Raw genomic sequence first — 27,641 nt, 5'->3', positions numbered from 1 at the left:
CTTGTTTGTGCCATTTAGTGAACTCGTTGCTCTTTTTGCTATTTATGATTTCATTTGCCACCGCCAATCATAAATTCCTGGGAATCAAAATGGCAATATCAATATCGGTCGGGTGGTTCAATCAAGTGTCATAATAAAGCTTGGCCCCCGGCTATGATGATGATTGGTTGCCCAGATGGATGACTTTATTATGCGGCCTCTCCGAGATTTGTAAACAGTAGTTGGACCAAGGCGTGGCGGGCTGAATCAAGTGGCTAAGGTCACCGGTGGGTTGCCAAATGGACCTCTGTGAGGGGGTCAAAATTGCGGTTGACTTGAGTTATGGCAGCTGGGATCACCTCCGATCGGATGCCAATCCGTAACCGCAAAACTTCATTAGGAATTCAGTTCACTTAGCTCAGCTGAGCAACCATGCTACATGTATTTTCCATTTGGCTTTCACTGCGAAAAAAGGATTCCTTTAAATGTTACAGGAACGAGTCTGATATCCTTCTTGCACAAATAAAATAGAAAAATTCTATGAATAATTCTAAGAACATTTGTACAATATACAAGCAAATATGCTATATGAAGCCATCTGATATTCAAGATATTTGCTGGTAAATTTCATCCCAATACAGAATTAGATGCTCTGAGTGTATGATGGTGATACTGCCAGCCAAATAGCCTGCGGACCATCACGTTCAGCCAGATGATCTGCGCATGTGCAGCAGGGTCTGTGTCCTGGCCGCAATCAAAATTTGTTCAGCATACAGAGCAGCAAACGACTTCGACTCGGAAAAGTCAAATTGAAAACTGCCAGTTAGGGTGGGAGGAGGGGTGGCGGGGGAAAAACGCATGGAACAGTTGGAAAAAGGGTGCAAACGGGTTCAAAAGCTCACCAGGCGGCGGCGGCGTCGAGGCGTCTCGCCATCATTTCAAATATCAAAAGTCACGACGAAGAAAGCTGGTTTGCCACTCGATGCGATGCTATGTGAGGCTCAACGTGTTCGATGTTTGGTTTTTGGCTCGCTTTTGTGGCTTTCTGTTGGTCTTTACCAAGCATTTGCCCAGTAATCTGCAGCTAAGAGATGTGCATCCCAGACTCTCCTCCCGGTGGCATGTGGAAACTAGTCGGGTGGCGGAAAGTGCTTTACACTGCCTGCCGATTTTCCATTGACAGAGGATGGGTTTTTCAGTTCCACACCCCCGCCAAATGGTGATTTCCCAGACAGGTTACCAAAAAGGTGTTGTGCCAGCTACTAGCATTGTTATGGTAATACCCAAAAGATGTTATTAAATGCAATGGTGCCTTACTTGGGCGCTTATTAAAAAGTGCATTTTACGATCAACAAAACTACTCCGTATTACCATAAGCAATAAAGAATGTTATTACGGAAAACCCTTTTCGCTGAATATATTTCCAATTAACTATAACTTGCAACACTTAATTTCCTTAAGCTGCATTTTCATTTCATGTCTGCCATTGATGGTCAAAAGCGCTTCCAGGTTTAGCCTGTTTGGCAGTTGGCTGCTCATCAGAGCCTCATCAAAGAAATAATTGCAAGTGGCAAAGTTGAGCGGAAGTGGAGAGACAGCCGGAAATCGAATATTGAAACATGCGTCTTCAGAAATGAGTTAATTTACATGCTGAATTGGCGCTAATGCGAGAGAAATTCGCGCCGTAAAATGGCCCACGAAAAATTGGCTACTAGGAAGCTGAAAGCCAACTTTGATCTGCGGCACGTGTGTGAGTTGGCCCAAACTGGCTGTAGGTGCTCATTTAGCTGTGGGCAAGGATTTCGGACGAAAAGCAAAACCAGCGAGTTGGTTGAGTAATGCTGAGAAAGTGAGCCACCTCGAGCCCAAAATCCCAATAAATGTAAATGTATGAAACTTAATTAGCGCCCAAGGGAGTGCAGCTCCACTAGAATTCCGTTGCGTCATGGACGGATGGGTGGCCATTAAAGGTGTAGTAAAGTAAATTTGCAGTTGGCCAGCAGCCAAGTTCAAGCTTAAAACTAAAAAGCAAAAAAAGTCAAAAACTAAAAAAACAAGCCGAGATGGCCATAATGAGCTTTCATTCATCGCCAACTGACAACAACCACATCTGCAGCATCTTCGTCGGCCCATGGTCTTATGCTTTTGTCTTCGGCCAGGAAACCTCGCAACGTTCGTGGCTCAGTCTGCATCGAGCGTTCAGACGGTTTGGTTTGGTTTGCTTTTGGTTTTGGTTCAGTTCTCCTCTGCCAGCGGTTAGCCGCCCCAGCTTAAGCAGAAAAATCACCAAAAAAAAAAATCACAAAATCTAACTAACTCTGAGCCGCGAAAATTATCGGCCGGTGTGAACTCTGTTGTCCGCTAATTCGAAAATAACGATTCGAAATTTGGCAATTAATCGAAAATAAAGTGCAACGAGAAACGGCCGACAGCCGACAGCCAGCGGCATATTGGCATTATACAAATCAAATGTATATAATCCACATACAATAAAGGAAACTTTAACAGCTAATTCGCATTTGATTAGTTTATGTTTCTGTCTCGATTCGAATATTACGATTTGATTGCGTGCATCGTCCAAAAGCGAAATAGAGAGTGTGGTGGAGTGGTCATCAAACCATCGGATTACTGCGCTATTAAATTGGATACAATTCCCCAAGATACATAGCCACAATGCTGGTGGTAAGTTTTCAGAAAAGGAGGCTACATCTTTACTCAGAACTCTTTTTGAGTTTGTGTAGCTTTTTACCAACTAACCTATTTAATATTTCTTATAGCAGGAGCTATAACTTCCTTCTTTGTTAAGTTTATAACCAGTAAATTTGCATGGCAAGTGATAATTAACTTATTCCTCACAAGATCACTTAGCATTGTTTTAGTTTACTCCTCAAGAAATCCCCCAACTGTTGATACTGCCAGTCAGAAAGTTTAACAAACGTACGTCGATAGAAATTTCACCGATAATTAAATTACTCCCAATTAGTAAGACATCTGACCACGCCCAGTTTTGGCACTTTAGAGTTTAGAGTGTGGGAGTTACGGTTTTGGACTGACAGCTGCGATCGCCGCCAATCGATCAGATAGCCCAATCATGAATATATGCATGGGATTTCAACGTTTTTGGCAAAACCAAGTTATTGAAAGTCATTTGCCAAGTCATTTGTGTAATGGGTTTTTAATGCCGTTTAATGATTCCGTTTCGGAGTCAATAAAACAATTTAATTAGCGACATGTGAGACGCATTGCGTTTGCCAGCTACCGATCGAGTTCCAGTTGTTTTATGATCCCTAATCACTCAAAGTCCATTTGGTGACCATGCCTGATTAGGACCGTTAAAACTGGCATTTAAAGTTGCGACTCTGAGGTCAAAACGAGAGCGGATAGACTTTAGCCACAGGTGCTGGTCGGCCTTTTTGCCCAACTAGAGTGGCCAACCCATCAAGGATTTATGGGCCTTTTGGCCCGCATGTTGGCCAGGTTAAGGCCCACACCCCAGGCATATCCGATTTCTAGCTTATGCAATCGACAGTTTATGGCCAAATTCAAATGGCCAGTGCCAGTGCGACCTGTTCGGCAGCCAAAGTTGAGAGTTGGCAGCAGCCTTCGACTGGATCCGAGCAACCGGATCGACCCCCATTCCCAGACCCAAAAAGCATAAAAACCCCCTCCCTGCCCATCTACCAAGTCATCTGTGAAGACGTCCCAAAACGCCAGATGTGTGTAGATGTCTGCCGTTGTTGACATGCAATAAAATTTCACTTTTCACCATTGCATAATTGCAGTTTGACAATGCTTAAAATTGATTATGCTGCGTTTTCCTTTTTTTCACATTTCTGTTTGCGTTGGCAAAAAAGCAAAAAAAAAACAGAGGCTTCCTTGCCGGCCGCTGATTTCTCCAGCCCAAAATTAGCCAACGGGTCATAAATCATCCAGAGGCAGTCAGTGTCAAGGGACACTGGGGGCTACTCCCCTATGTGCTTAAAAAATTTAATATTTTTAAGAAAATATTAATATTAACTTTAAAGCTAAGGTAGTAATAGCTGAAGTCTGCCCAGTCGACTACGAGTTGTGGAACTTATAGTAAAAGCACATCAATGAAGTCAATGAAAACCGTGAAGACAATACACCGATAATACCCCTTCAAAAACAAAATGCGTGTTATTTTATAATAGTTTTTTATAATTTCTTCAATTGTCGCTTTCATCAATACCAAAAAAAAGAAAGCTATAAAAATGTTGAAGCCAATTGTATTTCAATAATAAATGTAAATGGCGAAACAACCAAATTCCCGAGCTGATCTTTATAAACTACCTTTATAATTATCTGATGAATTAAACAATACAAATAATTTCCTAAAGTCTTGTTAAGCATTTATAGAAAATATTTTACACTTTTACAATACCAATATCCACATCAGTTTTATTAATGAAAAACTCAATTGGCGTAATAATAAAAGGAGTTTACCCAATAACCCTTTACTATATCCGCACCTTAAAATATTACACAAAAACTAGATTTTTATCGATTTTATCACACGTGAGTTTCTCCCGGTTAATTCAATTAACGCTTTCAAGTGCTCCGGGGCACCAATTTTAACAGTCATTGATCATGGAGCGGGAGTATTATTTGATTTGTTTATCGGAACTGTTGACCCGGCGCCATTGTAGGGTAACAAAAGTAAAAGTACCACACACTCACTCACGATCGGCGCTTCATTCACAAGATATCCGATTCATGGATTCAGCAAGAAATAAATAACAAGAAAAAACCGCCCGCACACTGAGCAGCAAACATATATCGTGCGAGGAGATCTGTATCTGTAGCCATGGTCTGCACGAAATTGTGCAATTGTCAAAATAGCAATTTACAATTTACCATATGATAGATGGGCAACGAAAAGGAATAGGGAACGGGCATGGAGATACTACTCGAATAAATCAGCGCCACTTGTAAAGTATAACTACGAGTATGATGCCGCTGAGCAAGTGCAGCGGATGAGTTGGCGGTCATGCAACGCTTTTAGGGGGAGTTTAGTGACGGGTTCGTTGCCTAAGTCTTTTGTTTTGTAAACCCATCGACGCATCTGCTGCCGAAAGGTCAACAGCAGCATTTCGAACGGCAATTGTAGATAGTTTTCAGAGGGAACTGGCACACGACGCTGAGCACACACAATGTAAGCGATTTACATAATAATATGTAACTATATAGACAGGCCAAACAAAGGTGGGCATAAAAACATTTACCACTTCCACTGGCCACCGATGATCTCTGCACCGGCAGCATCTTCATCTTCACCTCGACTCGACACTGGCTTGGCTTGGCTTGGCTCGCCTGTGCTCTTCCTCAACATTCGGATCTTCGGAGATGCCCGGGCATCGATAAAAGTGAAACCGAAATTGGCGAGTACACGGCCCAATGATGCCATTGACATTGCATTTTTGTCTCAACGCGCCATTAGATGTAAAGAGCAAAACAAAAAGCGAGGAAAAAAAAAAGTGGAAAAAGAAAACACAGAGATTTCCCTCCAGCCCCTCCTTAAAATCCAAAGCCCAAACAATGGGCAGACATTACGCGAACCGAACACCAACAAACAAACAAACAGAAATTATTATAGGATGGAAAAACCTTAACGCCATGTCTGCAACTGTATGTACAAGTATATGCCGCGGAAATTTATCGTAATATGCGCACATTGGTAATTTTGTCTTATTTTTATTATGAAATGCTGTGTGGCTAAATAAAAGCCGGGAAGATGGCAAAAAGCGTTGGTCAATAAGCGGAGTCCACGGATTTTCACTCAGCCACTAATGCCAGCGAGAGTTTGGCGTGGCACAAGACATAAACATATAAAAACTATAACCTGTTGTAACAGACGGCATAATAATATTATCATTCGTCTGGCAAATTCAATTCGATGTCCAGTCCAATCTTGAACTTCAGCTGTTCAGCTGCTTATCGGTGGTCCATCAATAAACTTGACCTCTGGCCAATCAGCCAACAGATAACCCTTGCCTATCTGCGATCTGCCATAGTGAAGAGCCGATATGGCAACTATCTACAAACAGCTTACACGCAACCAAAGCCCAATTAAATGCACATAAATATGCAAATAAATAGTCAGCGAAATGGGCCCTAATCGAAATGTAAACAGCTATGAATTTGAATTCGGAGTAGATCCCCTCGCAAATCGCGCTATATCGCCGCATTGGTCAATCGCCAGCGATCCAATCAATGCCAATCAAAACTCAAAAGCTCGCTTCCATGTCAAAGCAGCCAGCCTAGGCCCACAGATCATAGATTATATTGATATCACGTCGAAACAATGCCGCAAAATCCGAGATCAGGGCGCGTCAGCCTCGAAATGTGAGTGTGAAATTATGCAAATGCAAATGCCCGGGACTTGCTGTCTGGCACCGAACTGGATGTGGCTTCCATTGGGATCGAGACGAGATCGGCGGAGAAGATGCTGCCAGAGGCCCACACACGCAATTACGGATGTTTTTTATGGCTCCGTGGACAACGAAGCTTGGTAGCCACAAAGGCAGTTAAAAGCCCGTAAAATACTGTAACAAATTTATTGAGCAACCGATCACTGGGGGTATCGCCATTGATAAAGACTACAAACTGGTAGCCATAGAGCATCGATTTGTGCATGCCCTCACAGAGTTATGGTTTTGTGGAGAAAAACTTGTGTGAATTTTTTACATTTTTTTAGACATTTTGAGAAATCAAATAATAATTACTTGTAATTTTTTGATATGTAAAGTTATACCAAGCTGTCAAAGCATTTGTATAGGTTGGATTCTATTGTATTTATTCAAGCCTTAAAAATTCATAAAGGGGATATAAAGCAGCACGATACTATTTTTATTGACAGCTCTATTTGGACATTGATCAATTTCGACCGCAGAAGATTTCTGTTACACCTTTGCTCATGATAGTTCCTATTGTTTTAATTATCGAGTTAAATTTGCCTATGAATACAGTCCAATTTGTATAACTTAATAATAGGCGATTTATACCAGCTCTACGCCAAGATAAATATACCCAAATAGGTTTTTGCTTTAGATCCATAAATCGTTTATTTGGGCGTGAACTGGTCTTTTAATATGATATAGTTGCATTTTATGGTTTTGCTGGGCCAGCGGGATTGCAACATAATTTTTACAACATTAATATGTATGCTGGCCCACATAAAGCATGATCACCAATTTGCACCAACTCGCCAATTGGCGATGAGGGGATGGCATCTCGATGGGATTGGGTTGGTAGCTAAGAGCGGGGAGTTGGGATTGCGTTATATGGCGAACTGTTACATCCAGAGCCAGATAAACAACTTTCGGGTGCGGGTCTCGAAATTCGGGGTTTATCATCTAGCCAGCTGCTTAATAATGCGTGGCTTGTGGATGTGGATGCAACCAAGCCACCGGTTTGAGCAATGCTAAATGCAAAAATGCAAAATGCATCTGCAGAATGCGAATGCGAATGCGAAATATCTGAGGTGCAGCGGGGCTCAGCAGGCGTGAAATTAATCACAATAAAAACTGAAAAAACGGGGAAATCCAGCAGCATAAACTCCCCCATCCAAACTGACAGCTCGAATTACTGGCATACGTATATGACGTACCACATTTTCATTGTTGTCCGGTGGAACTGGGTTACCCAGTCCGATCCGCACGTCGAAAGTGAAGTTTCGGTTTTTGGTCAGTTTCGAATTATGCAATTGGCTGCTTCTTTTGGCCCGAGGCAATATTTGCTTACCTCAAGTGGAGAGTAAAACAGTGTAGAAAAAACACTTTCAACCCACACACAAGAGATAAATAAATTATATAGACGGCTCTGGGCCATTATCCATTGAGGTATTGCTAATTTATTGGCGTTGTCCGATTGTTGTTAAATCACTTTTTACACTTTGCCGCATGTTTGTGGCCAATTTCTGTGGCTTTTCGGGCCTTTTGCGGAACCCAGCGGCCAGCGAAAATAATTACAAATAATTAAAGGAGTTTTATTATGGCGCTTTACCCGCTTGTTAATTTCATGAATTTACCACGTGAAAATATACATACTATGCACATATAAATCCGTCCAATTAAAACGGAAATGTGCGGCGTCTTTTGATTGGGATTTTTAGTTGGGAACTGGCGCGAATTTTAAACAGAGAAATTTTCAACGTGCTGCAGGGCTTGTTAACCTTTGGCCATAAAACAATTAAAATTTTAAGCTTAACTATGCTTCAAATATTAATAACTTACTCATTAAGTGACTAGCGCTCTAGCTTTCCTTTTGCATAATCTTTTTAAGAATATTAAATGGTTTTGCTGATGTTTCACATAAAACAAGGTAAATGAATCACCTAAATAAAAAGGGATAATCCTAGGAAATATATTTGCATTTTGTTAATGGAAATATTCAAGAAATCGCGTCAAATACCGCAGATATTTACAATTAAGCACTTCCGCACATGCAGCCTGAAATTTTCGTGTTTTGAAGTGGCCAACATGGCAGGGAAATGGCTCGAAATGAAATAAATGGAAGTGCCCACATGCAATTGAGCCCCGCGCCTTTAAATATACTCGTATGTGGCTACAGAGATTCCCAACTGACCATTACAATTTATGATGATTGCTGTTTCTTTTTGCTGTACCAGTGGATCCTCCTACCTCCCCTCAAATATTTTTTTGTATAAACCTTTTCCCAGCCGATCCGCGAAATCAAAGCCGGTAAACTTGATTAGCTTAGCGCCAACTTGACGCGACTGACGGACAGTTCGACTATTTGGCTGACTGACTGAGTGCCCACGATGATTTCCATAGTGAAATTGACGCAAATGAGCGGCCAAGCAGACATGGCCATCGATTTTGTTGGCCAAAAAGCGAAATGCTCAAACGGAAAGTCAATAGCAAGCCAGTTAAAGCAGAGAAATGTCTGCCAGCCAAAATTATTTCCCATCAAAAGTGGTTGCCTCCTGGTCGTTGGCGTGGTCCATAATGCTTTGCCCTTTGGCAGAACTTGAACTCTGGCCTTGGTTTTGGGCTGAAGGAGGGCGGCAGTAAAATTGTGAAAAATTATGATTATTTTCAGCAGCTTTTATAGTGTGAAAAGAGTCGACTCATGTTCGATATTATAGCAATAGACTTCAAAGGAGACGCCTTCGGTGATTTGAAGGCGGACAAGTAGAAAGTTTGAGGGGCGAACTTCAGTCAAAAGTGTTGATCAGAGTTGAAAGATTTACTCAATGGAAAAGATTGATTACTTGCAGGGGACTAACTGAAAAATTAGCTTTATCATTTGGGCACTGACCGCAGCCACTAAATAAAATGATTATATCTAAACTTTCAATGCTTATCAGTACTGTCTTCGAAAATCTAAATAAAACCAAGTTAGTGGTTTTCTGTACAAAGTAACGATTTATGCAACATTGGCATTGCATGTGACTGGAATCCTTGCTGCGAATCCAATGGGCTTTTCATTTCATCTACCTCTGCTGCTGCTGATGCCGATTAAATATTTTCCACTCAGGCAACGACTTTACCACGATTGTTCAAATTTGGCCAACAACGCGGGGTAATGCCAAGTGCCAAGTGGCAACAACGTGACTGCCACACAAAAATCCTGGGCACCCAAAGTGAGCCCCCAAAAACGCAGACCAAAATTCCAAATCCAAATCCGAAACCGAAGCCGAAACAGAAAAAACAAAACCAAATCAAAGTGGAAAACTCACTTAGCTACGGCGACAGGTGGTCAGATGGTTTGCTTTTCCTCCGCTCGTTGATGCAACAATTAGCCTAAGCACTTGGCCACAGCCAAACAAGAGTTGCAACTTGCTGGCCAATTTGCAAACGGTCTGCGAACTTCAGTCGCATGAAAACCCACCAGAAATCAATCGTCAAGCTGTTGAAAATGGCAAATTGTGCAAGGCAATGGCTAAGAAATAGGAAACAGGTAAAGGCCCAAACGGAGCCTTAGATTCCCCCAAAAAAGCAAGAAATCCGAATACCATTAGTGGGCAGCAAAAACGAGGTATAATGCGTTATGATTTTCCAGCGGCGCAAATGCCGGAAAGATTACCACGCCGAGATTAGCGGACTTTGGATTACAAATACGAAGGGGTCACAAACTGCAGATGGAGCATGCATTTTCCACTTTCCACCAGCTTGCAAAAGTTTCCCGCACTTGGGCTTGGCTTCTAATGTGGCAAATAAAATGCACTCGAAGTTACGAAGAGATACCAATAAAAAGTATAATTTTAGTTCAGGAAAATCTTCGTATGCAATGAAATTATATAAAAATTCAGTCACAGCTAAAATTCAAAATAGTTTTATAGACATTTGTCACACTTTAATTCAACACGTAACTGGCACAATTCCTTAGTTTGCTACTCTGCAATTTGATGCATTTATACATTTTTCACAAGTGCATATAAAGTAGGCTTACTAGTTTAAATCACGTAGAAAATAGGGAATTGGTCTTAACAATACATAACCATTAGCTTAAGATAAATGAACATATCATAATTTACAATGTCCCAACAAGTTACAACATCTTAAAGACTGCAAAGCATTCCGGCAAAAGCCATTTTGACTAATGCCAAGCAATTGGAAATGGTTAAGGTGTCACAGGCAATTAGCCCAAGGTGTCTCCAACTAGCCGTGCACCAATTGCCATTAAAGCAAATGAGGCCTGAAAATAAGACGCCCATTAGGAGAAGGCTGTCGAACTTATTAAGTTATTAAAATTTAAGCGTACCCATTAATGTTTCCTCTTTGTTGCCTGCATCTTCATACCTTTTTTTTTATCTCGCAAACAGAGACATTTGAACAGCCTGCCTTGGGCTTTGCTGGCGGTTCTTCTGCTGGCTGCTCTAAAGCTCCATGTGACCAATGCGGAATCCAGTGGCGATCAAAAGGAGGTGGAGAGTGCCAGCACGGAGAGCAACGAGATCATTCCCAGGGAGGCCATTCAAAAGCTGGACTACTCTGTGAGGCAGGCCTTACTTCGGGCCATTGATAAGCTGGAACAGGAGGAGGCGGCTGCCACGGAGAGTGGTGAGGAAACTACCAGCAGCAGTGGTTCCCATTCCCTACTCCTTCGAGCAGAGACCTCCACTTTGCCATCGCACCGCGACAAGGATGAGATTCTGGAGGAGAGCACCAGGGGAAACGATCCGGAGCCAGTGGTGCCCACTGTCCAATTTTACACGGCCACCTTTGACGAGAAGAATGCCCAGGAGCAGCTGCTCTCCTCCTTCATCGATCGCTCCAAGCTGTGGAAGAAGACCACTATCCGGAAACTGAATCAACCCGCCGCTTCCCTGTCCCTTGAACCAAAATCCGCGGAGGCCGAAGGTCCAGAGAATCGCCAGCTCACCCGGAGCGTGGATAGCTCCATTTCCGGATCCGTGAGCAGCAATGAGATCTCCCACGACAGCGGCAGTCACGAGATCAAATTCGAGATCAGCAATGTGCGAAAGACCACCACGCCCACGACAACCACGTCCACGAGTACGACCACAACCACTACGCCCAGACCCCGCACCACCAGACGTCGCACCACCACAACGACGACGACGACAACCACAACCACTCCTAGGCCCACCCACAATGAGGATGGGGAGAACATAGAGCTGGTGGACAAGCAGGACATTCGCATCCAGGAAGCGCCCCTCGTGACCGCTTTCACGGTGGATCTGGACGAGCGTGGCACGGCTCAAAAGTTCCGCCCATTGCTGGCGGGCAACCAGCTCCATCAGCGCACCAGCAACTTTGCAGCACCTCAGCAGCAGCAGCAGCTGCCCCACATCGGACCAACCATCACTAAGCTGAATGTTTTGGAAACAGAGCCACCGGCTACTCCGCTGCCCACACAGTTCCCACCCACCGGCGGCAGCAGCTCCACCACCCAGATCAGCACGAGCACCAGTGCCGGCGGTGGTTTCTCCACCACTCCCGCCTTCCTGGCCAGCTCCACAAGCAATTATGTAAAGGTATGCAGCTTAAAAGTATATCACAACATCTTAACGACTAGCGAATACCTTTTGATTTCATGTTTTATAATAATAATTCTTCAATATTTTAATATTAAATGATTGATTTAGCAGGAGCCTCTGAACAGTCTGCCTGAGCCACCCAGTGTAAACAACTACCTGATCGAGCGACAACGAGCTCTGGAGCAGCAGATCTACCAGCTGAAGGTCCAGGCACAACAGCAACAGGCTCTAATCCTGCGCCAACTGAAGCTGCTGGAGGAGCAGACCCAGAGCCGTTTCCAGGGCTCACCGATTGCCCAACCCAGCACTTTGCAACCACAGCACCAACAGCAACAGCAGCAACTGCCGCAAGTACAGCAGCAACAGCAACAGCAGCAGCAGCAACTGTCGCAAGTACAGCAGCAACATGGTCCGCTGGAGGCCATTCAGACGGGTCTGCAACCGCCCACTTTGGGCGGTGGTTACTCCATAAGACCTTCGGTCGAATTTATACCCAGCACACATACCAAGACTGTTATTTATCCCACATATCCAATTGAGCAGCAATTGCCACTGCGCGATGCCGTTTCGGGTCATAAATTCGCCCTGCACAATGGCAACATAAACGCGAATAACTATCAGAAGCCGCCAGCGAATGCAGTCCAGCAGATTTTCCAAAATTTGCAGCAATCTCTGCAGAAGGCGAACGAAAACCCCCAGGTCCAGCCCTCTAATCAGTTCAACTTTGCACCGGCCGAGGCGTCGCAACTTCAGGCCTTGCCCCATAACAATTACAAGCCATTTCAACAGCAGGTGCAGCAGCAGCAACAGTTGCTGGTGCCCAACTACGTCAGCAATGCGGTGTTCCACCAGCAGCAGCAGCAACAGCAGCAGCAGCAGCAGCAAAGAGCTCGGCAATTCCGCCAGGAGACTGGAGTGGGTAACTTCGGGTTAAACTCAAATGTGGAGATCCAGCCTAGCAACTCCTTTGCCACCACGATTGTTAGCCAGCAGCCTGGCCTCAATGCCAATCCCAGCCTGGAGAACCAGAACTTCTACAGGCAGCACTTGACGCCCCAGTTGAGCAACCAGTTGCAGCAAAACGCGCAGCAATATCTGCAGCAGCAACAGCAGCAGCAACAGTTGCAGCAACAGCAGCCAAAAGCCAGCGGCGACATTAGTCCAGGTAATGCACACTTTAAGAGCAGACCGAGTGGCCCCAGTGGCAATCATCTTAGTCAATTTAGCAGCTTAAGAAATCTTGATGAATTGAAAGTAATCAGTAAAGTTTTAGCTCTCAACCATGGGATACCGCAGTTCGCATCACAAAACCTGCACTTCAACGGGTCATTTTGAGCACTTGCACCACCAAAAAAACCACCACCAACCAGCACCACCATCCCGCACCACAACCAGCACGAAACTCCAAACACCTCCTGCTCCTGAGTCCTTTTTACCCAGAAACAAGTATCTACCGCCCCACACGTTGACTTAAGTTTTGCGTACAACATCTTTGTAAATATACAATCTATTTTAAATCCTAAGCCTCGATCTAAGAAAAATATAAAAAAAAAAGAGCAGGATGAGTAATGCGGAGGTTATGAGGAGGTAATTATGGTAAAGCAAAGTGTTTGAAATGTAACAATTATTTATTTTTTATGTGAATAAAGTTTATCTTAAAGTACAACAAATATTTCTTTCTACACCACAAAACCGTTACAATGTTAATTTTAACAGCGAGTTAGCAGAGACTGTAAACGTATTCAAATTCTCCCATCCCTAATATGCCTGCATCAGCGTCTATCAAAATCGACAAATTTAAAATACAAAGTGACACAATCAGCTTTTTTCGCCAATCAATTCGAATTAAATTAATCCAATTGAGTCAAAACGCAACAATTAAGCTTGCAACGGATCAGCACTTATATTATATCAGAATGCGATTTGCCTGTGCGAAGACTAACGATTAACAAAAAACGTTGAGTACGCGTAAAAGCTTGAAAAGCTTATTTCAGTTAGCGAGAGCATGTCGCAATTTGTTTATAAACAATGGTTTTAGTTCGCTGACAGTCGTTGCCGCCAAGAGACCGCCATGTGGTCGCGCAGCAGCAGTTCCAAAAGACAAGTGGCCACCACCGATGGTGACCCCGAAAGGGTTTTGGCGCAGGTCCAGGATCTCAGCGACTGGCTCGTCGCCAATCCCCAGATCAACGGGTGCAACACATTCGAGAACCTGCACTTCTTCCTCCGCACCTCCAAGTTCGATGTGGAGCGAACCAAGAAGAAACTGAAAACGTTCTACCAAATGCGGGCGGAGCGCACCGAATGGTTCGATAATCGCGATCCCCAATTGCCCGAAATCCAGGAGCTACTGAAGCTGGGCGTATTCCTACCAATCGGTCCGGATGCCGAACAAAGGATGGTGGTGGTCATACGCACAGCAGCCCACGATCCCAAGCTCCACAGCCAGAATAATGTTTTTAAGGTGAGTCAGGAAAATACAAACTTGGCAAGATATATGCTTTCAAACACGTACATGTGCACTGAAAAAAAAAGAAGCCGTATATAACATAAAGTTCTTAGATATTATCAAATCTCTTATACGCAATTAATGAAATAAAAGGCAACATAGGCTTATTTTATTAAAATAAATTAAAGTAATATTATGAAATACACTTAGTTTCATATACATTTTTCCTTCAATGTACTTATATCGACGACCTTTATTTCTCAGACCAGCAAAATGATATTGGACCTGCTGCTAAAGCTCGATCCGGAGACTTGTGCCCGCGGAATGGTGGCGATTTTGGATATGCAGGGCGTTCAACTTGGGCATGCGCTCCAAATGAACCCGAAGCTCATCAAGAGATCCGTGGAGAGCTGGACCGCCTATCCATGTCAGCCCAAGCTATTGGAGTTCACCAACGCCCCGCGCCATGTGAACTTCTTTTTGAATACCTTTAGGTGTGTTGTCAGTTATTACAAAATTAAAACCTTACCATATATTGTTACTATTTCAGAATATTCATGACGCCGAAGATAAGATCGCGACTTTTTGTGCGTCGTGAGGGAACATCCGTGTCTTGTGATCAATTGCCAAAGGAACTCGGTGGCCATGGACTGAGCTATAAGGAGCTGTCGGTGAAGTGGAAACAGTTGGTAGAGGAGAATGCCGATTTCTATGTCGAGCAAGACAAATACAAAAGCAAGCTCAAGTGATTGGGGTTAGTGTGGCGACAGTGATAAGAAGGCGATTAGCCGAATGTTATAGATTAGGCGAAAACATTCAGAATGCGCAAATGCACAAAGGCGCATATCAGTTGTCATATTTTATGGAAGGGTACTACAACAAGTACCCCATAATTCCCCACTTACCCATATTTGTATTTTATAAGGCATTACGTTGTACCTTTTTAAAAAAGGTTACTATTTTCATTGTATTAATCATTATTCGTTTTTTTTTTTTGTTGCCAAATAAAGTGTCAATGCACGATAAACCAAAAAAAAACGAATCGAGTATTCATAATATTCTCTTTATTAGTATAAAACGTATCAAAAATGTTTATCAAGTCTACAATTATTATCAGTTATTGGGTGCTGTCGACCGTCGCCTCACATTGCTGGGGTTTGCATTACAAAATCGCTTGATCCGCTGAACCGCGAGCAATTAGCGATAGTTTTAATAGTAATAAATACATAGAATACATACAGAAAGAAAAACGATAAACAAGGAAACACGCATAGTTTGTGAACGTAATATTGGTTGTTTCTCGAAAGCGGGAGGTGTTAGTTACCGAAGGCGTGCTGTTGCTGTTGCTGCTTTTGTTTTCTCCTTTACATATACATATAAATATGATTTATACTCCTTAAAGTTACGTTTCACATATAAAAATATAGTAGTTGCTCTGGATCAGCAATTAGCCCGCTATAGTTCGGTTCACATTGCCAATTGGCTGTTTTTTGTTTTCTTTTTTTTTAGTGGGAGGCACCCCATGAAGCAATGAACGAAACATAAAAGTATTGGCGGTAACTAACTAAAGCGTAATACACGAGTCTGCCAGAGCGCTTTCATCACAAGTCCAACTGCAAGCCCAGACCACCGCCACCGCCGCCGGAATCCCGGTAATTCGCGGCTCCATGCAGTGATTCCTATATCTGCCGCTCATCCTTAGCCGTCAGCTTATCGATGAGCTCCTGCAGCGGGGCCAGTTCGCGGCGCTCGATCAGATTGAACTCCTGCACGAAGAAGATGAAGTGCTTGAAGGACGTATTGAGATGGGCCTCTTCGCCAAGCGTCACCACCTCTGTGAAGTGCTGGTGGTAGATGTGCGCATACACGCGGAACAGACGCTTCAGTATGGTCTTGGCGGAGGAGTGAAAGTTCTTTGGAAACGGCACGCCGATCTTGGAGGGAAACAGGGTCTCGTCGTCCAGCTGGTCCTGCACCCAAGTCATCAGATAGTCAATATACTTGGGGGCGCTGCACTTGATGGGCTTCTTTACGGTCAAACCGTCAGCCCAGTGGTACTCGTATTTCGGGCCAGCCGACATGATGCCACAGGTCTCCTCGGTGCAGAACTCCGTGATGGTGCCGTACAGCATGTTGATCTGATTAAAGAAGTCCACGGCTGCGAAGGCATAAGAATAAGGATTGGGTTTCTTTCACAAATTGCATTATACAATACTCACTATTGACGGCCACCCACTCGTTGAGATCCTCGCCATCTGGAAGGGCCACTGCGTTGCGCAGGTTTCCCGATCCCAGCGTGGCTGCCGCATGCTTCATGAGATCATATTGGTGTGTGCCCTCCGGGATGTTCTTTTTGGGCTTGAAGGTCTTGCTGGAACGGGAACCGCTGTGGGTAGAGAAAGGCAATAAGTCGCGGCCCCAAACAACCCCACTCATTAACACAGTAAAGATTCTATAGATTGAACAGTAAATAAAAATTGTCTATGGAACAATTTCATAACTTAACATATTAATGGTGATATTTTGTAAGTGCAAGGAACTGTAAATTAAATAATCTTTCGCTTAAAAACAATACAAATTACCATTTTTCGTTATTGTTTTTAAATCTTTGATCAAGTATGCGAGACACCGCAGACAGAATTAGGAAAGTTTCACTGTACAGGAGTTGGGGATATCACCCCAAAAAAGGCAAACAAAGCCGGAAAGTCAGATGTGGGGGCGGGGTGATCCGAGCTTTCTTTGTGCTCGAAAGGATTGCAGTTGCACTCCGTTTTGCCCCCCGAGAACTTACAACAAGAAGTCCATGGCATGCAATTGCTGTGCTCCGCTTTTCACTGGGCCTCCGATGGAATTTTCCTATGCGTAGAATTTTCCGGCGAGTGCCACACCGCTTTTCCGGCTCTCCTGTGTCGCGTCAGCAGCTTTATACAGCCGATTTTCACACAATTAGCGCCGAATAATAATTGAAGAAAAGTGGCTGGAATTCGCAGCAGGTTTCTTTCTCTGGTGAACTGGGAAATGGCAATGATGGTATCTGTGTTTGAGTCCAATTGGTCGGTCTGTAAACTAATGCCGCAGCCCAACAGCTGATGTGAGCAGTTCCAGGAAGAGTGCCGAGCCAACTATTTTATTCTGTTGTGTTTATAAACGCAACAAATTTGTTATAAATAAAAATAAAATTGCTTTCACACACAGAGACAGTTGATGAAGGTGCGAGAGGGACAACGCGACAGGTTATCAGGTTATCAACGTGGCCAGCCTGTTGAAATAATACAGTACGGTACTGTGGTATTTTTTCTGGTATGTCGTCGGCATTTCCCATCTGGCTTGCCATGGTCACACTTGAAGTAAGCACGTGGAAAAACAACTGTAGCAGCATCGTGGGTGTATAAAAGTGTATAATTTTTAATTAAATCAGCATATAATCGGCATAGATATGGTAAATATTTAATTGTTAATGTCATACATTTAAATGCTCTTTGGGTTGCCGGTGAAATGAAAATATTTTCCATACGAAAACTAACCTACACATGCGGAGCACCCAAAACCACATGTGTTTGCCACCGCATCAGACTGATAATTTTCCATTTCCCCGCCTCCAGTCGAACCTGTACGTGCTGTATGAGCATGCGGCGGGCTTCTCGCTCTTCTCCGTCAAGGAGTTCGAGGAGGTGTCTATGTTCCTGCCCCAGGTGGAGTCCTCAGTGACGGACCTCGCCAAGTTCAACTCCATTGTTAAGCTGGCTGGATTTGCGCCTTTCAAGACGGCCATTGCCGCTCTGGAGAACATTAATGCCATTTCTGAGGGTATTGTACCTCAGGATCTGCTTTCCTTCTTGGATGACTTCTTCGCCAAGCTGAAGAAGAAGAAGTGTACCCTGGGTATTGCGGATGCCAAGCTGGGAGCTGCCATCACCGAGGCCATTGGCGTGCAGTGCAGTCACTTTGGAGTGGTTCCTGAGATCCTGCGTGGCGTGCGATTCCACTTCGCCAAGCTGGTGAAGGGTAAGATATCTGCTCTGCCACCAGTTCAATCCACTTTTACTAACTAAATCCTGTTTCATCCATTCCAGGATTCACCGACAAGTCCGCTGGCGTTGCTCAGCTGGGTCTGGGCCACAGCTACTCGCGTGCCAAGGTCAAGTTCAATGTCCATCGTTCCGACAACATGATCATCCAGTCGATTGCTCTGCTGGATCAGCTGGATAAGGACGTGAATACCTTCTCCATGCGGATACGCGAGTGGTACTCGTACCACTTCCCAGAACTGGTCAAAATCGTTCCCGACAATTACATGTTCGCCAAGGCGGCTAAGTTCATCAAAGATCGCAAGAACCTCACGCAAGATCAGCTGGAGGAGCTTGAGAAGATCGTCATGGACTCCGCCAAGGCTCAGGCTATCATTGATGCCGCCAAGATGTCCATGGGCATGGACATCTCCATTGTGGATCTGATGAACATTGAACTGTTCGCCGAGCGCGTTGTCAAGCTCTCCGAGTACCGAAAGAAACTGTCTACCTACTTGCACAACAAGATGAACTTGGTGGCGCCCAATCTGCAGTCTTTGATTGGCGACCAGGTCGGTGCCCGCCTGATTTCGCATGCCGGCAGCTTGACCAATCTGGCCAAGTACCCAGCATCTACAGTACAAATCCTGGGTGCCGAAAAGGCGCTTTTCCGTGCTCTAAAGACCCGCTCCAATACGCCCAAGTATGGTCTTATCTATCACTCCTCTTTCATCGGTCGAGCTGGCCTGAAGAACAAGGGTCGCATCTCTCGCTTCCTGGCCAACAAGTGCTCCATCGCGTCGCGTATCGATTGTTTCCTAGAGCAGCCGACGAGCGTGTTCGGCGAAACACTTAAGCAACAGGTCGAAGATCGTCTCAAGTTCTACGAGTCCGGCGATGTGCCGCGCAAGAACATTGAGGTGATGAAGGAGGCCATTGAGGCAGCTGGCCTAGAGGCGGCAGTCACTCCACAGTCCGAGAAAAAGAAGAACAAGAAGAAGAAGCGGGCGGCTGAGGATGAGGGCGAGACGAATGGCGCCAGCAATGGAAATGGAGCAGCCGCCGAGGCAGAGAATGGCAATGGAAACGATGATGGAGAGCCAAAGAAGAAGAAGAAAAAGAAGAACAAAAACAAGGAAGCCGTGGAGGCGTAAATGTCTCTATTACATTCAACTTAGTTTTAGTCCACACAATTATCTTTTACTTACATGCTTCTTTTGTATTTCCTTTGACCCTGATGGATCCCAATTCAAATTTAATAAACATATACTTTGGAGGGCATTCCCACCGCAATTTTATGAGTTTGCGTATTAAATTAAGAAACACGTTCATAATTATTGGTTTCAATTATTTTATATTTCATATTTGCTTTACATTCAATTTATATACAGACACATCGTAACGTTAACTATTGCTAAAATTGTTTGATTTCATTACGTGTAGTATTTTGTTTAACAATTTCAATGATGGATCGCTCAGCCGTCCGTCCGCGCGTTGTGCTAACAAATCCGTTCAGTACAACCATTATTCAACTACTCTGTATTGCATTTGATGACGACTTTCAAATTCCGAGTGGACGATCAGGACGGATGTGGAGTTAATGGGTTTGATCCGGAAAATTGCATCGGGGGTAAATTGTTTAACAATAAATTTAGCAACAAATTGCACGTGTCGCAAACTTTGTACAGCAGGGGGAAAGGAAAACGTAAATAATATATAGAACTGACAAGTTTAGCGATCGTGGAAATGTGAATGTGAGAGTGGACAATTTGGGTAGGTAGTAGGTTCAAAGCTGGGTTTAATTAGGCTAAAAAATATCATTGAAACAAGTCAAATGCCGACGAGCTGTTATTGTTATTGTTATTATTGCTGTGATTCTGCTGCTGCTGCTGGAACGCTCCAAAGTTGGCAAATGCTGATTGGTTTTGTGGAATGCTTTGCTGTGGTGCCGGAGCCCCAAATATATTCGGACTGGTCATTGGCGACAGTCCAGGGAATCCGCCAGCTGTCTGCACATTCAGCGGGGCCTTTGCCGGGCTGTTTGTCTTCAGGGCGTTCATCGAGGGGGCCGGGGCACTGGGCTTGCCCGACTTGCTCATCAGCAGGTTGTCCAGGTCGATGTTCATCTTGCCGCCCTTCAGGTCGCCCGACCAGGTGGCGCCCACGTTGGTGGGCTGGACACTGGCAGCGGCATTGACTGCGCCCCCGTTGGTGTTATTGTTATTATTGGTCACCGACATGGGCTGGAGCAGATTATTGCCCGTGACGGCGGCAATGGGAGGCATAATATTGTCTGGAATAAACAAAAGCAATAATAATGTTATTCGGGGTTTCACTTTTCGTTTTCATTTCGGTTTCACAAAAAGCTGTTTTGAATGTGTGGCTTCGATAGAATTGCGAATGCGGCTACTTGGTGATTGGCTAATGAGGTGGTCACTACTCGGAAGCGTTTGCGGAGCAAATCAAGTGCAATTACAGAAGGAAAGAATAGGTTCGTATCTTGTATGTGGCTATTGCCGTTTTGGATTGGTTTACCTAATGAGTCCGCGGCTGCGGAGGCCGCACAATGCCCGGAATATTGAGAAATGCTTTTCAATTCACCATTATTAAATACATATGTATATATTTGAGAAATAATATTGGATCCAATGTGTGTGTGGTTTGCAATACAAATATGCAGTAGGAGAAAAACAAATAAACAAAAGAAAGTACATAGTTTAAATGAGGTAAATCCGTATATGTATACCTGCAATACAATGGCTTGAAGGGTGAGAGATACATAAGCAACAATTCCTTGAACTATTATCTTATTTCTGGCAAATATATCTCTCTTTCGAGTCTATTATTAGTGTTTTATAATACTACAAAAATATTTAAGGACACTGCGTTTACTGTTTTTATGATGAAGTAATATAAAATATGACTTAATCTTGTAAAAAATCAGATGTGTTATGAATGTATTTCGGAAATATTTAGGATAATAACTCTGAATATTTCGCAAAACAATTGTTCGTTTTTCCTTAACAAGGTATAAGCTTAGTGTATTTTAAATACAGTTTCGATATTTTAAATCTCTTAAGACTCTAAAGGTTTTCAAAAGTTGTTGATGCCCCAGTTAGGCAGCCTGTTCCATGGCGGCTGTGTCAAAGAGTTTGTAGCAGGTGTCCAGAATGCTTTGGGCCAGTTCCCGGCACTCCTCCGAAGTCTCTCCACCCACCAACGGCGATCTTATGAAGTCATCCAGCCAGCGCTGCAGTTCGTTCAACGATTCCGCAAAGTGCTGGGCCAGCACATGAGCTGGTGTGGTGACCAGGGCGATTCCTATTAGCTGCAGTGTGGCCGCACGGACGCGAGCCTCGGCATTGAAACGCACAAAAGCGCACAGGTCAAAGATCTCGCGGGTCATCGCCGGCAGCAGTGGACAGTTCTGGGAGCACATGACCAGCACGGACAGGGTGTGTAGCAGGTTAACAAGCAACTGGGTGTCGATGTCGTGAGAAATATTTTCGTACTTTACGAAGAGCATTTGTCGGGTGCGTTGCCCCCTCACCAAACTGAAGAAAAAGGTACCGGCAACCGGGTAAAATGGGTTGGGTTTCTCAATTCGATCTGCGGTTTTCGGCTTGCTGAAATATCTCTTCGTCTTGGCCCGCAGCCGGTCGCGGATAATTCTTTGCGCAGCGGCCAGTCGAGCGGCCGGACTTTCCTCCTCCTGCTGAAACTCAAACTTTCGTGGTTGCTTGGCTGCCGGTGGCACAACATCCAGGATTTCCATCTCATCCTGCTTGTTTTCATCGCCAGAAAGTTCTTTTGCCGTTGCTGCCAGTACCTGAAGGATAAGAATACGGACACTGGACGCGTAGGTGGAGTTATCCGTGTGGAACTGTCGGCACAAGTACTCGGCACAGGGACCAGGATGCGTCACACAAATGGCCACGCAACACTTAAACTGCATACGTTCGAAGTGCTCATAGTAGAACTGCATTTCCATGACTAGGAAAAGCTGTAGCAGATCTAAGGCCAACTGAGTATCATGCTTGGCCAGCTGGCCTCGTATAAGTTGCTCCGCCGTGCCCATGGCTCCTTCGAACACCTGGTAATTCTCCACTTTTGCTCGGAGAAGGTGCAGCAAGTCGATAACAAATTTGGGGCGCTGCTCAATGGTGGTGGTTGTATCGTTGGACATGTCATAGGGCTTAAAATCATCGTCGTCTTCATCCAGTGGCTCGTCGTCATCCGAGTCCAACTGCATGCTTATATTCTGAGTTTTGGGCGCGGGTTTGGCTTTTATTTCGATATTCTGCTTCTGCGGCTTCTTCTGTTCTGATGTACTCATAAAGTCGCTGAGATGTAGTTCTAATTGTTTCAGCTGATCCTCACAAGGCTTCTCATCTAGCTTAGACTTGCTCGGGCTTTCAAACTGAGCCAATTCATCAAACTCTTCAAAGATGTGCCATTGAAAGGTTTCCTTAAATGTATCGTAATCAAATCGTAGACGATCATCCTCCTTCGTGTCAGGCAAGGCAATGAAATTGAATATAAGCTCCACGGTCTTCATGCCCACATGTCGCTGCAGTGCATCTGGGGACTGCAGATGGTTACTGAGTCCATCGTGGAGCTGACGCTTGATGTTCAAATCCAATTCAAGATTCCGACAAAGGCATTTACCCGACAACACAAGCAATTTGGATATGGCCAAGTGCTCTTGGCTACCGAGTTTCTGCAAGGAAATGCGCTTTGACCAGATTCCAAGCAACTGATTAAAAAGAACCTGCAATTGAGCAGGAGCTACGGCGTTAAGATAACTGGCCAATGTTTTAAGCTGCTTATTATCCACGGGTGTGCGTTGGAGTGGCAACTTCTGAATCAGACAATGCTTCCAGTGAGGAGTCTCCAAGGTAGCAGCACCTATAAGAACGTATAGGTTCAATTCCGCAGAAAGCGCCGATTGTGCCGTTTTTAGGCAAGCAGCGGGATCCAATTCTCGTAATATAGTATGCACTACTTTTCTTCCTCTGGGAGCCACCGCATAGTCCTTAAGTACTCGCAGAATTCTCTCCAAAGTTGGTCCATCATAAATTAGGTTTATAACCTGTGACAAAAGCCAGGAGTATGGTTCCAAATCAAAGTATTCTCCATTATCATCGCACTGCAGGACAAAGTGCAAAGATTTCAGCCACTGGCGCAGCAGGAGCTGCTGATAAGAAACTGGAGCAAATGTCTCCGGTAGTCTTCTGCCCATTCGATTGGCCACCTGGGCTGGCAGACCGATGAGCAATTGGAAGAACGCCTTAACCTGGGCATCCAGCTCCTCCACTTTTCTTTCCGGCATAACTTTGATGGTCCGAGCAAACCGTTGCATCAAGGAAGCTCTCTGGCGGGAGATGTGCAGCAAGGCGATAGAAATTAGGCTCTCATCTTTGACCATGTTTTCCAGCAAGGAACTAATGGTACTGGGAAACTTATCCAATCTTGTCTGAAGCGACTCAAAGGCAACCGATACATAATCAAAGCTGTGATCGAGCTTAAAGAAGTTAATGACTTCGACATCCTGCGAAGGCTCTGGCCAGTCCTGGCTGAATAGCTCTGCCAATTGATTCAGCAATGCGGCATACTCTCCATGGGCAAGACAACTCCAGTCGCACGTCTGACGATCGAGACCAACCAACTGTTCAGGGGTTGCAAATCCGGGCAGTGCGTTTGAGTTATGCAGCTCCCTCAGAATGGCTGCCACTTGGGCAACCGCGGAAGCGCTCTGAACCTGCATTAAGTCGCGCAGCTGCTTCTGCGCCTTGGTAAAAGCCAGACGCACTGCCTCAGGTGGCGGCTTTGGGGAAGGCGACGACATCGAATCATTACCGGATGACAACTGCTCTTCAACAGCTACGAGAGAGAACGAGAAGAGAACGAGTGCATCCGATTGGAAAATGTTGCCGTTTATATGTGGGAGGATGAGGTTGTGTATCTTTGTGTGGGGCTGTGGAGCTCGAGGTAGAGATAACGGCTCTAGTCAAGCTCGGAAGGCGCACCTTCATGCAGCGATTCCTAAATATCATGAAGTGACTAAGGGCAAGGCAATTACTCTAATCTTAAACATATTTCAAATTTACGACTATGTTAAGCTACGAGAATCGAACTGCAACTCACCCATGGGCATGCTTTGGTGAATGGACAGATCGCCCAGGCCCGCCAGGAGATCTGTAGCCGTTGTTGTAGCTGCCGTCGAGGTGGGAGCTGAATTGAACAGGTCAAACGAATCGTTTGCCGGCGTGGCAGTCTTCAGCAGATTACCATCTAGGGCAGAGGTCGACGTTGTGGAGCCTTGGAACGCCGCAAAGTCGGCGAACTCATCGTTCGCAGCCGGAACCAGGCCCGTTGATGGTGGCTCGCTGATCGCCGATCCCGATGAGGGTTGCCCGAAAGCAGCGGCGAAATCACCGAATTCCTGTTGGCTAGCATCGCTGGCCCGCGGGTTAAAGTCATCATCGTCATCCACAACCACGGCGGCACTGTTCAGCGTCTTCTCCTGCCCTGGCGGTGGTGAGCAGGTCTTGAACAGATCGTCCAACAGATCGTTGTTATTGCTTTGCGTATTATTGTTTGCCTTGGAAGTAGACGGCGACGGCGAGCCGCCGCCCATTAAATCCACGCTGGTGGGAGTGTCGCGGTGAGTTGGCGAGTGGATGCCAGCAGCACCGCCAGGAGCTGGTTTTCCAAAGTTTGCTGCCGCACCCAGATCGATCTTCTTCTGGGACAGCGCTGGCTTGGCAGACGCTGTTGAAGTGGGCTGCTTGGAGACAGGGGAACTAACGGTCTTCGAACGAATGTTCATGTTGAGGCTGGAAGGTTTGCCCTCGCTGGCCACTTCGGCAGGACTCGCGCGGTCATTGTATCGATAGTTACGTCTGCTCGGATATGTGACCATTAGGAAATAAGTATGGTTTATTGGTAAAGTGAACACTTGCCTTGGACTGGGTGAGTCGCTATCGGATCCCTCCCGCTCTCCGTCGTAGTGAGTATCATCATCCTCATACCGATCCTTCTCGGCGCTTTTGTCGGAGTCTGCAGTAAAACCATGAATACCATTAATACACAAACTACTGTTTGATAAAAAATATATAAACAGAAACTGCTTGCTTACACCAATTGTCTCCACGACTAGAGCGGTAATCGCCATCATTGTAGCCACCGCTACCACCGCCGCCTCCTCCAGAGCCACCGCTATAACCGCTGTAGCCACCGCTTCGCATCCCCATGGCGTCGCTGCTCATGCCGATGTACTTGTCCTTGTTCTTCTTCGCCTTCTTACGCTCCTCGCGCAATCGATCATCGTCCTGAATAAAGTCTATAAGCTCTCGTACCTTATGCCTAACATTAATACCCTGATCCTTGCCGCCCTCGTCGGTGAACGTATAGTTCTCCAGCGAGCGCAGATCGTAGATGTGCTCCCGGGAGGAGGTTACCACCCGCTCAGAGCCGTTTCGCACCAAATAGTTTAGCAGAAGGAGGCTCTGTAAGTCAATAATTATTCGTTAGTTTTATATTTATTAGTTTAAACTTAAAACTGTACCTTGTAGGTGCGTCGCCAATTGGTTTTATTGTCCTGCAGCATGCGCTTCCACAGCATGGACATCACCTCCGGGAATGTTTCGTATGAGAAGGTGGAGTAGGCCAATTCCTGCATGAGGGGTCCCGTCGGCCCCCACGGATCATCGTTGGTGGCTTCCCGCACCTTGCCCTCCGTTTCCGTGTAATTCATCACGACATTGGTGCTGCAAGGGGATTGGAATATTTATTAAAATTATGTTTTTTTATTAGACGGGAGCACACCCATATTTATTAATCTAACTCCTATATTATCTTAAGATATTACCTGTATATCTCATAGATCAAACCTGGTATCTTTAGTTAATGTATAGAATATAATGAACATAAGGGATATTGACTTGGGGCATTCAATAAACTCAATCGAGTAGATAATCAAATAGATAAACTGCCAGTTAATCAGAACTGGTATTTTAAAGTAAACGCTGTGTGACAATACAGATTTACAATGCCCAGATGGAGATAAAAAGGTAATACGTATGACTTGGCTGCGACGTTGATAGACGTTCGAAACGTGATGGAAGAGGGCTAATTGTCGCAAACCGGGCCAGCTAGGTGTTCCTTATCAGCTCCAGATAAGCCCTACGAAAAGTGTACCCGTGCACTTAACCTAATGAGTTCGGTGCTGGCCAGCGAGACTCCATTGACTTTGCATTATTTATTCGAACTATAGCCTCTTTTTTTGGAATAACTACCCCATAAAAGGCGCAGGTGAAAGGGGGCAGCCATAATTAATAATTCGATGGGGAAACAGAAACACCCATTTCACTGGAAAGCCTGGAAGTGGAGCTGTTAACACAGGTGGAAACATTTTGTTATATTTGGGCAGTCGAAAGCAAACAAATTGTTTCTTGATAAAGCCCCACATACACACACATATATTCACATGGATATCCATATCGGAATGCGGCTGTGTTGGTAAAGCTCGCTTGGAATGGCGAATAACCTTGAAAGCAGTTAAAAACGTGAACCTAATCCAGCACCCCGATGCAGTTCATCCATAATTTAGATATATTCATGAATTATTATGGATTTCTGCATGACATACAGCTTTTGAAGTCCTTGAGGAGATGGGGGCGTGGCGGGAAAGGAAAGAACTTGGGGCGTGGGAGTCTTTACATTCACTTCGGCGTTGATGGAATGTTATACACACATCCCATTTTATATGCGTATGGATATATCCTAGATATTTCTGATCACTTACACCTTGTCCGCCAACTCGCGCACTTTCCACATGCTGATGAACTTATCCACCATTTTGAGGCTATTGAATGCTACGGAATTTTTCACACAATCTCGTCGAAAAGTGGCTGGAAAATCCAACTACAACAAGACGTCGAACTCGTTTTCGCTTGGCGTGCCGTTTTCTGACTGTTTTCCAGCTGACGAATTGCACTTTTGCATGGAAACTGCGCACCTGTCTCGCACCCGCGCTTTCCGCAAACAAAAATGTAAAAATTTAAACGAAAATTGTAAAACAAAATCACAGCAGCTAATATTTGGTGAGCTGTCGTGTCCAGTGTTGCAAACAGTGTTGCCAACTCTGGCTGTTCAAGTGCAGCTAAATCCGATAAATAGCTGAAAGTAGCCGTTATTGATCAAAAATAGCTTTGCA

The 27,641-nt window shown here is 44.8% G+C and overlaps 5 protein-coding genes across 10 annotated transcripts; 3 read left to right on the top strand and 2 right to left on the bottom strand.

Annotated features, from left to right (window-relative positions):
• The first annotated feature begins 1,532 nt into the window (after positions 1–1,532).
• On the top strand, positions 1,533–13,628 carry LOC6537746 (transcription factor SPT20 homolog). Of its 4 annotated transcripts, none has more exons than XM_015192993.3 (4): positions 1,539–2,661; positions 10,787–11,962; positions 12,077–13,130; positions 13,239–13,628. In XM_015192993.3, exons 1-4 carry the CDS (start codon positions 2,653–2,655, stop codon positions 13,298–13,300), a joined length of 2,301 nt encoding a protein of 766 aa, XP_015048479.1. In that variant the 5' UTR covers positions 1,539–2,652; the 3' UTR covers positions 13,301–13,628. The 4 variants fall into 4 exon arrangements, with proteins under 4 accessions (XP_039232541.1, XP_039232540.1, XP_015048479.1 ...); XM_002098251.4 differs by having other exon boundaries at positions 12,074–13,130; XM_039376607.2 differs by having other exon boundaries at positions 1,533–2,661; positions 12,077–13,628.
• Positions 13,629–13,787: 159 nt separating this feature from the next.
• Positions 13,788–15,505, top strand: LOC6537745 (retinol-binding protein pinta). Its single transcript, XM_002098250.3, has 3 exons — positions 13,788–14,429; positions 14,679–14,908; positions 14,965–15,505. The coding sequence occupies exons 1-3, from the start codon at positions 14,037–14,039 to the stop codon at positions 15,161–15,163; spliced, it is 822 nt and encodes a 273-aa protein (XP_002098286.1). The 5' UTR covers positions 13,788–14,036; the 3' UTR covers positions 15,164–15,505.
• Positions 15,462–17,638, bottom strand: LOC6537744 (MOB kinase activator-like 1). Its single transcript, XM_002098249.4, has 3 exons — positions 17,206–17,638; positions 16,634–16,800; positions 15,462–16,572 (listed from the first exon to the last, which is right to left on the bottom strand). Exons 1-3 carry the CDS (start codon positions 17,217–17,219, stop codon positions 16,094–16,096), a joined length of 660 nt encoding a protein of 219 aa, XP_002098285.1. The 5' UTR covers positions 17,220–17,638; the 3' UTR covers positions 15,462–16,093.
• An 81-nt stretch (positions 17,639–17,719) lies between these two features.
• On the top strand, positions 17,720–19,719 carry LOC6537743 (nucleolar protein 56). The gene is made up of 3 exons (XM_002098248.4): positions 17,720–17,853; positions 18,017–18,419; positions 18,488–19,719. The coding sequence occupies exons 1-3, from the start codon at positions 17,851–17,853 to the stop codon at positions 19,573–19,575; spliced, it is 1,494 nt and encodes a 497-aa protein (XP_002098284.1). The 5' UTR covers positions 17,720–17,850; the 3' UTR covers positions 19,576–19,719.
• A 483-nt stretch (positions 19,720–20,202) lies between these two features.
• Positions 20,203–27,591, bottom strand: LOC6537742 (clathrin interactor 1). 3 transcript variants are annotated; one of them, XM_039376604.2, is made up of 7 exons: positions 27,231–27,574; positions 25,992–26,193; positions 25,563–25,932; positions 25,387–25,483; positions 24,569–25,326; positions 20,957–21,009; positions 20,573–20,714 (listed from the first exon to the last, which is right to left on the bottom strand). In XM_039376604.2, the coding sequence occupies exons 1-6, from the start codon at positions 27,281–27,283 to the stop codon at positions 20,957–20,959; spliced, it is 1,533 nt and encodes a 510-aa protein (XP_039232538.1). In that variant the 5' UTR covers positions 27,284–27,574; the 3' UTR covers positions 20,573–20,714. The 3 variants fall into 3 exon arrangements, with proteins under 3 accessions (XP_002098283.2, XP_039232538.1, XP_015048478.1); XM_002098247.4 differs by lacking the exon at positions 20,957–21,009 and having other exon boundaries at positions 20,203–20,714; positions 27,231–27,572; XM_015192992.3 differs by lacking the exons at positions 20,573–20,714; positions 20,957–21,009 and adding an exon at positions 21,346–24,304 and having other exon boundaries at positions 27,231–27,591.
• Between the last annotated feature and the right edge of the window lie 50 nt (positions 27,592–27,641).

Source organism: Drosophila yakuba, chromosome 3R, assembly GCF_016746365.2.
Source record: "Drosophila yakuba strain Tai18E2 chromosome 3R, Prin_Dyak_Tai18E2_2.1, whole genome shotgun sequence".
In the NCBI taxonomy this organism is placed as follows: domain Eukaryota; kingdom Metazoa; phylum Arthropoda; class Insecta; order Diptera; family Drosophilidae; genus Drosophila; species Drosophila yakuba.
The sequence above is the reverse complement of the archived record's forward strand: the minus strand, read 5'-3'. Positions and strand labels throughout refer to the sequence as shown.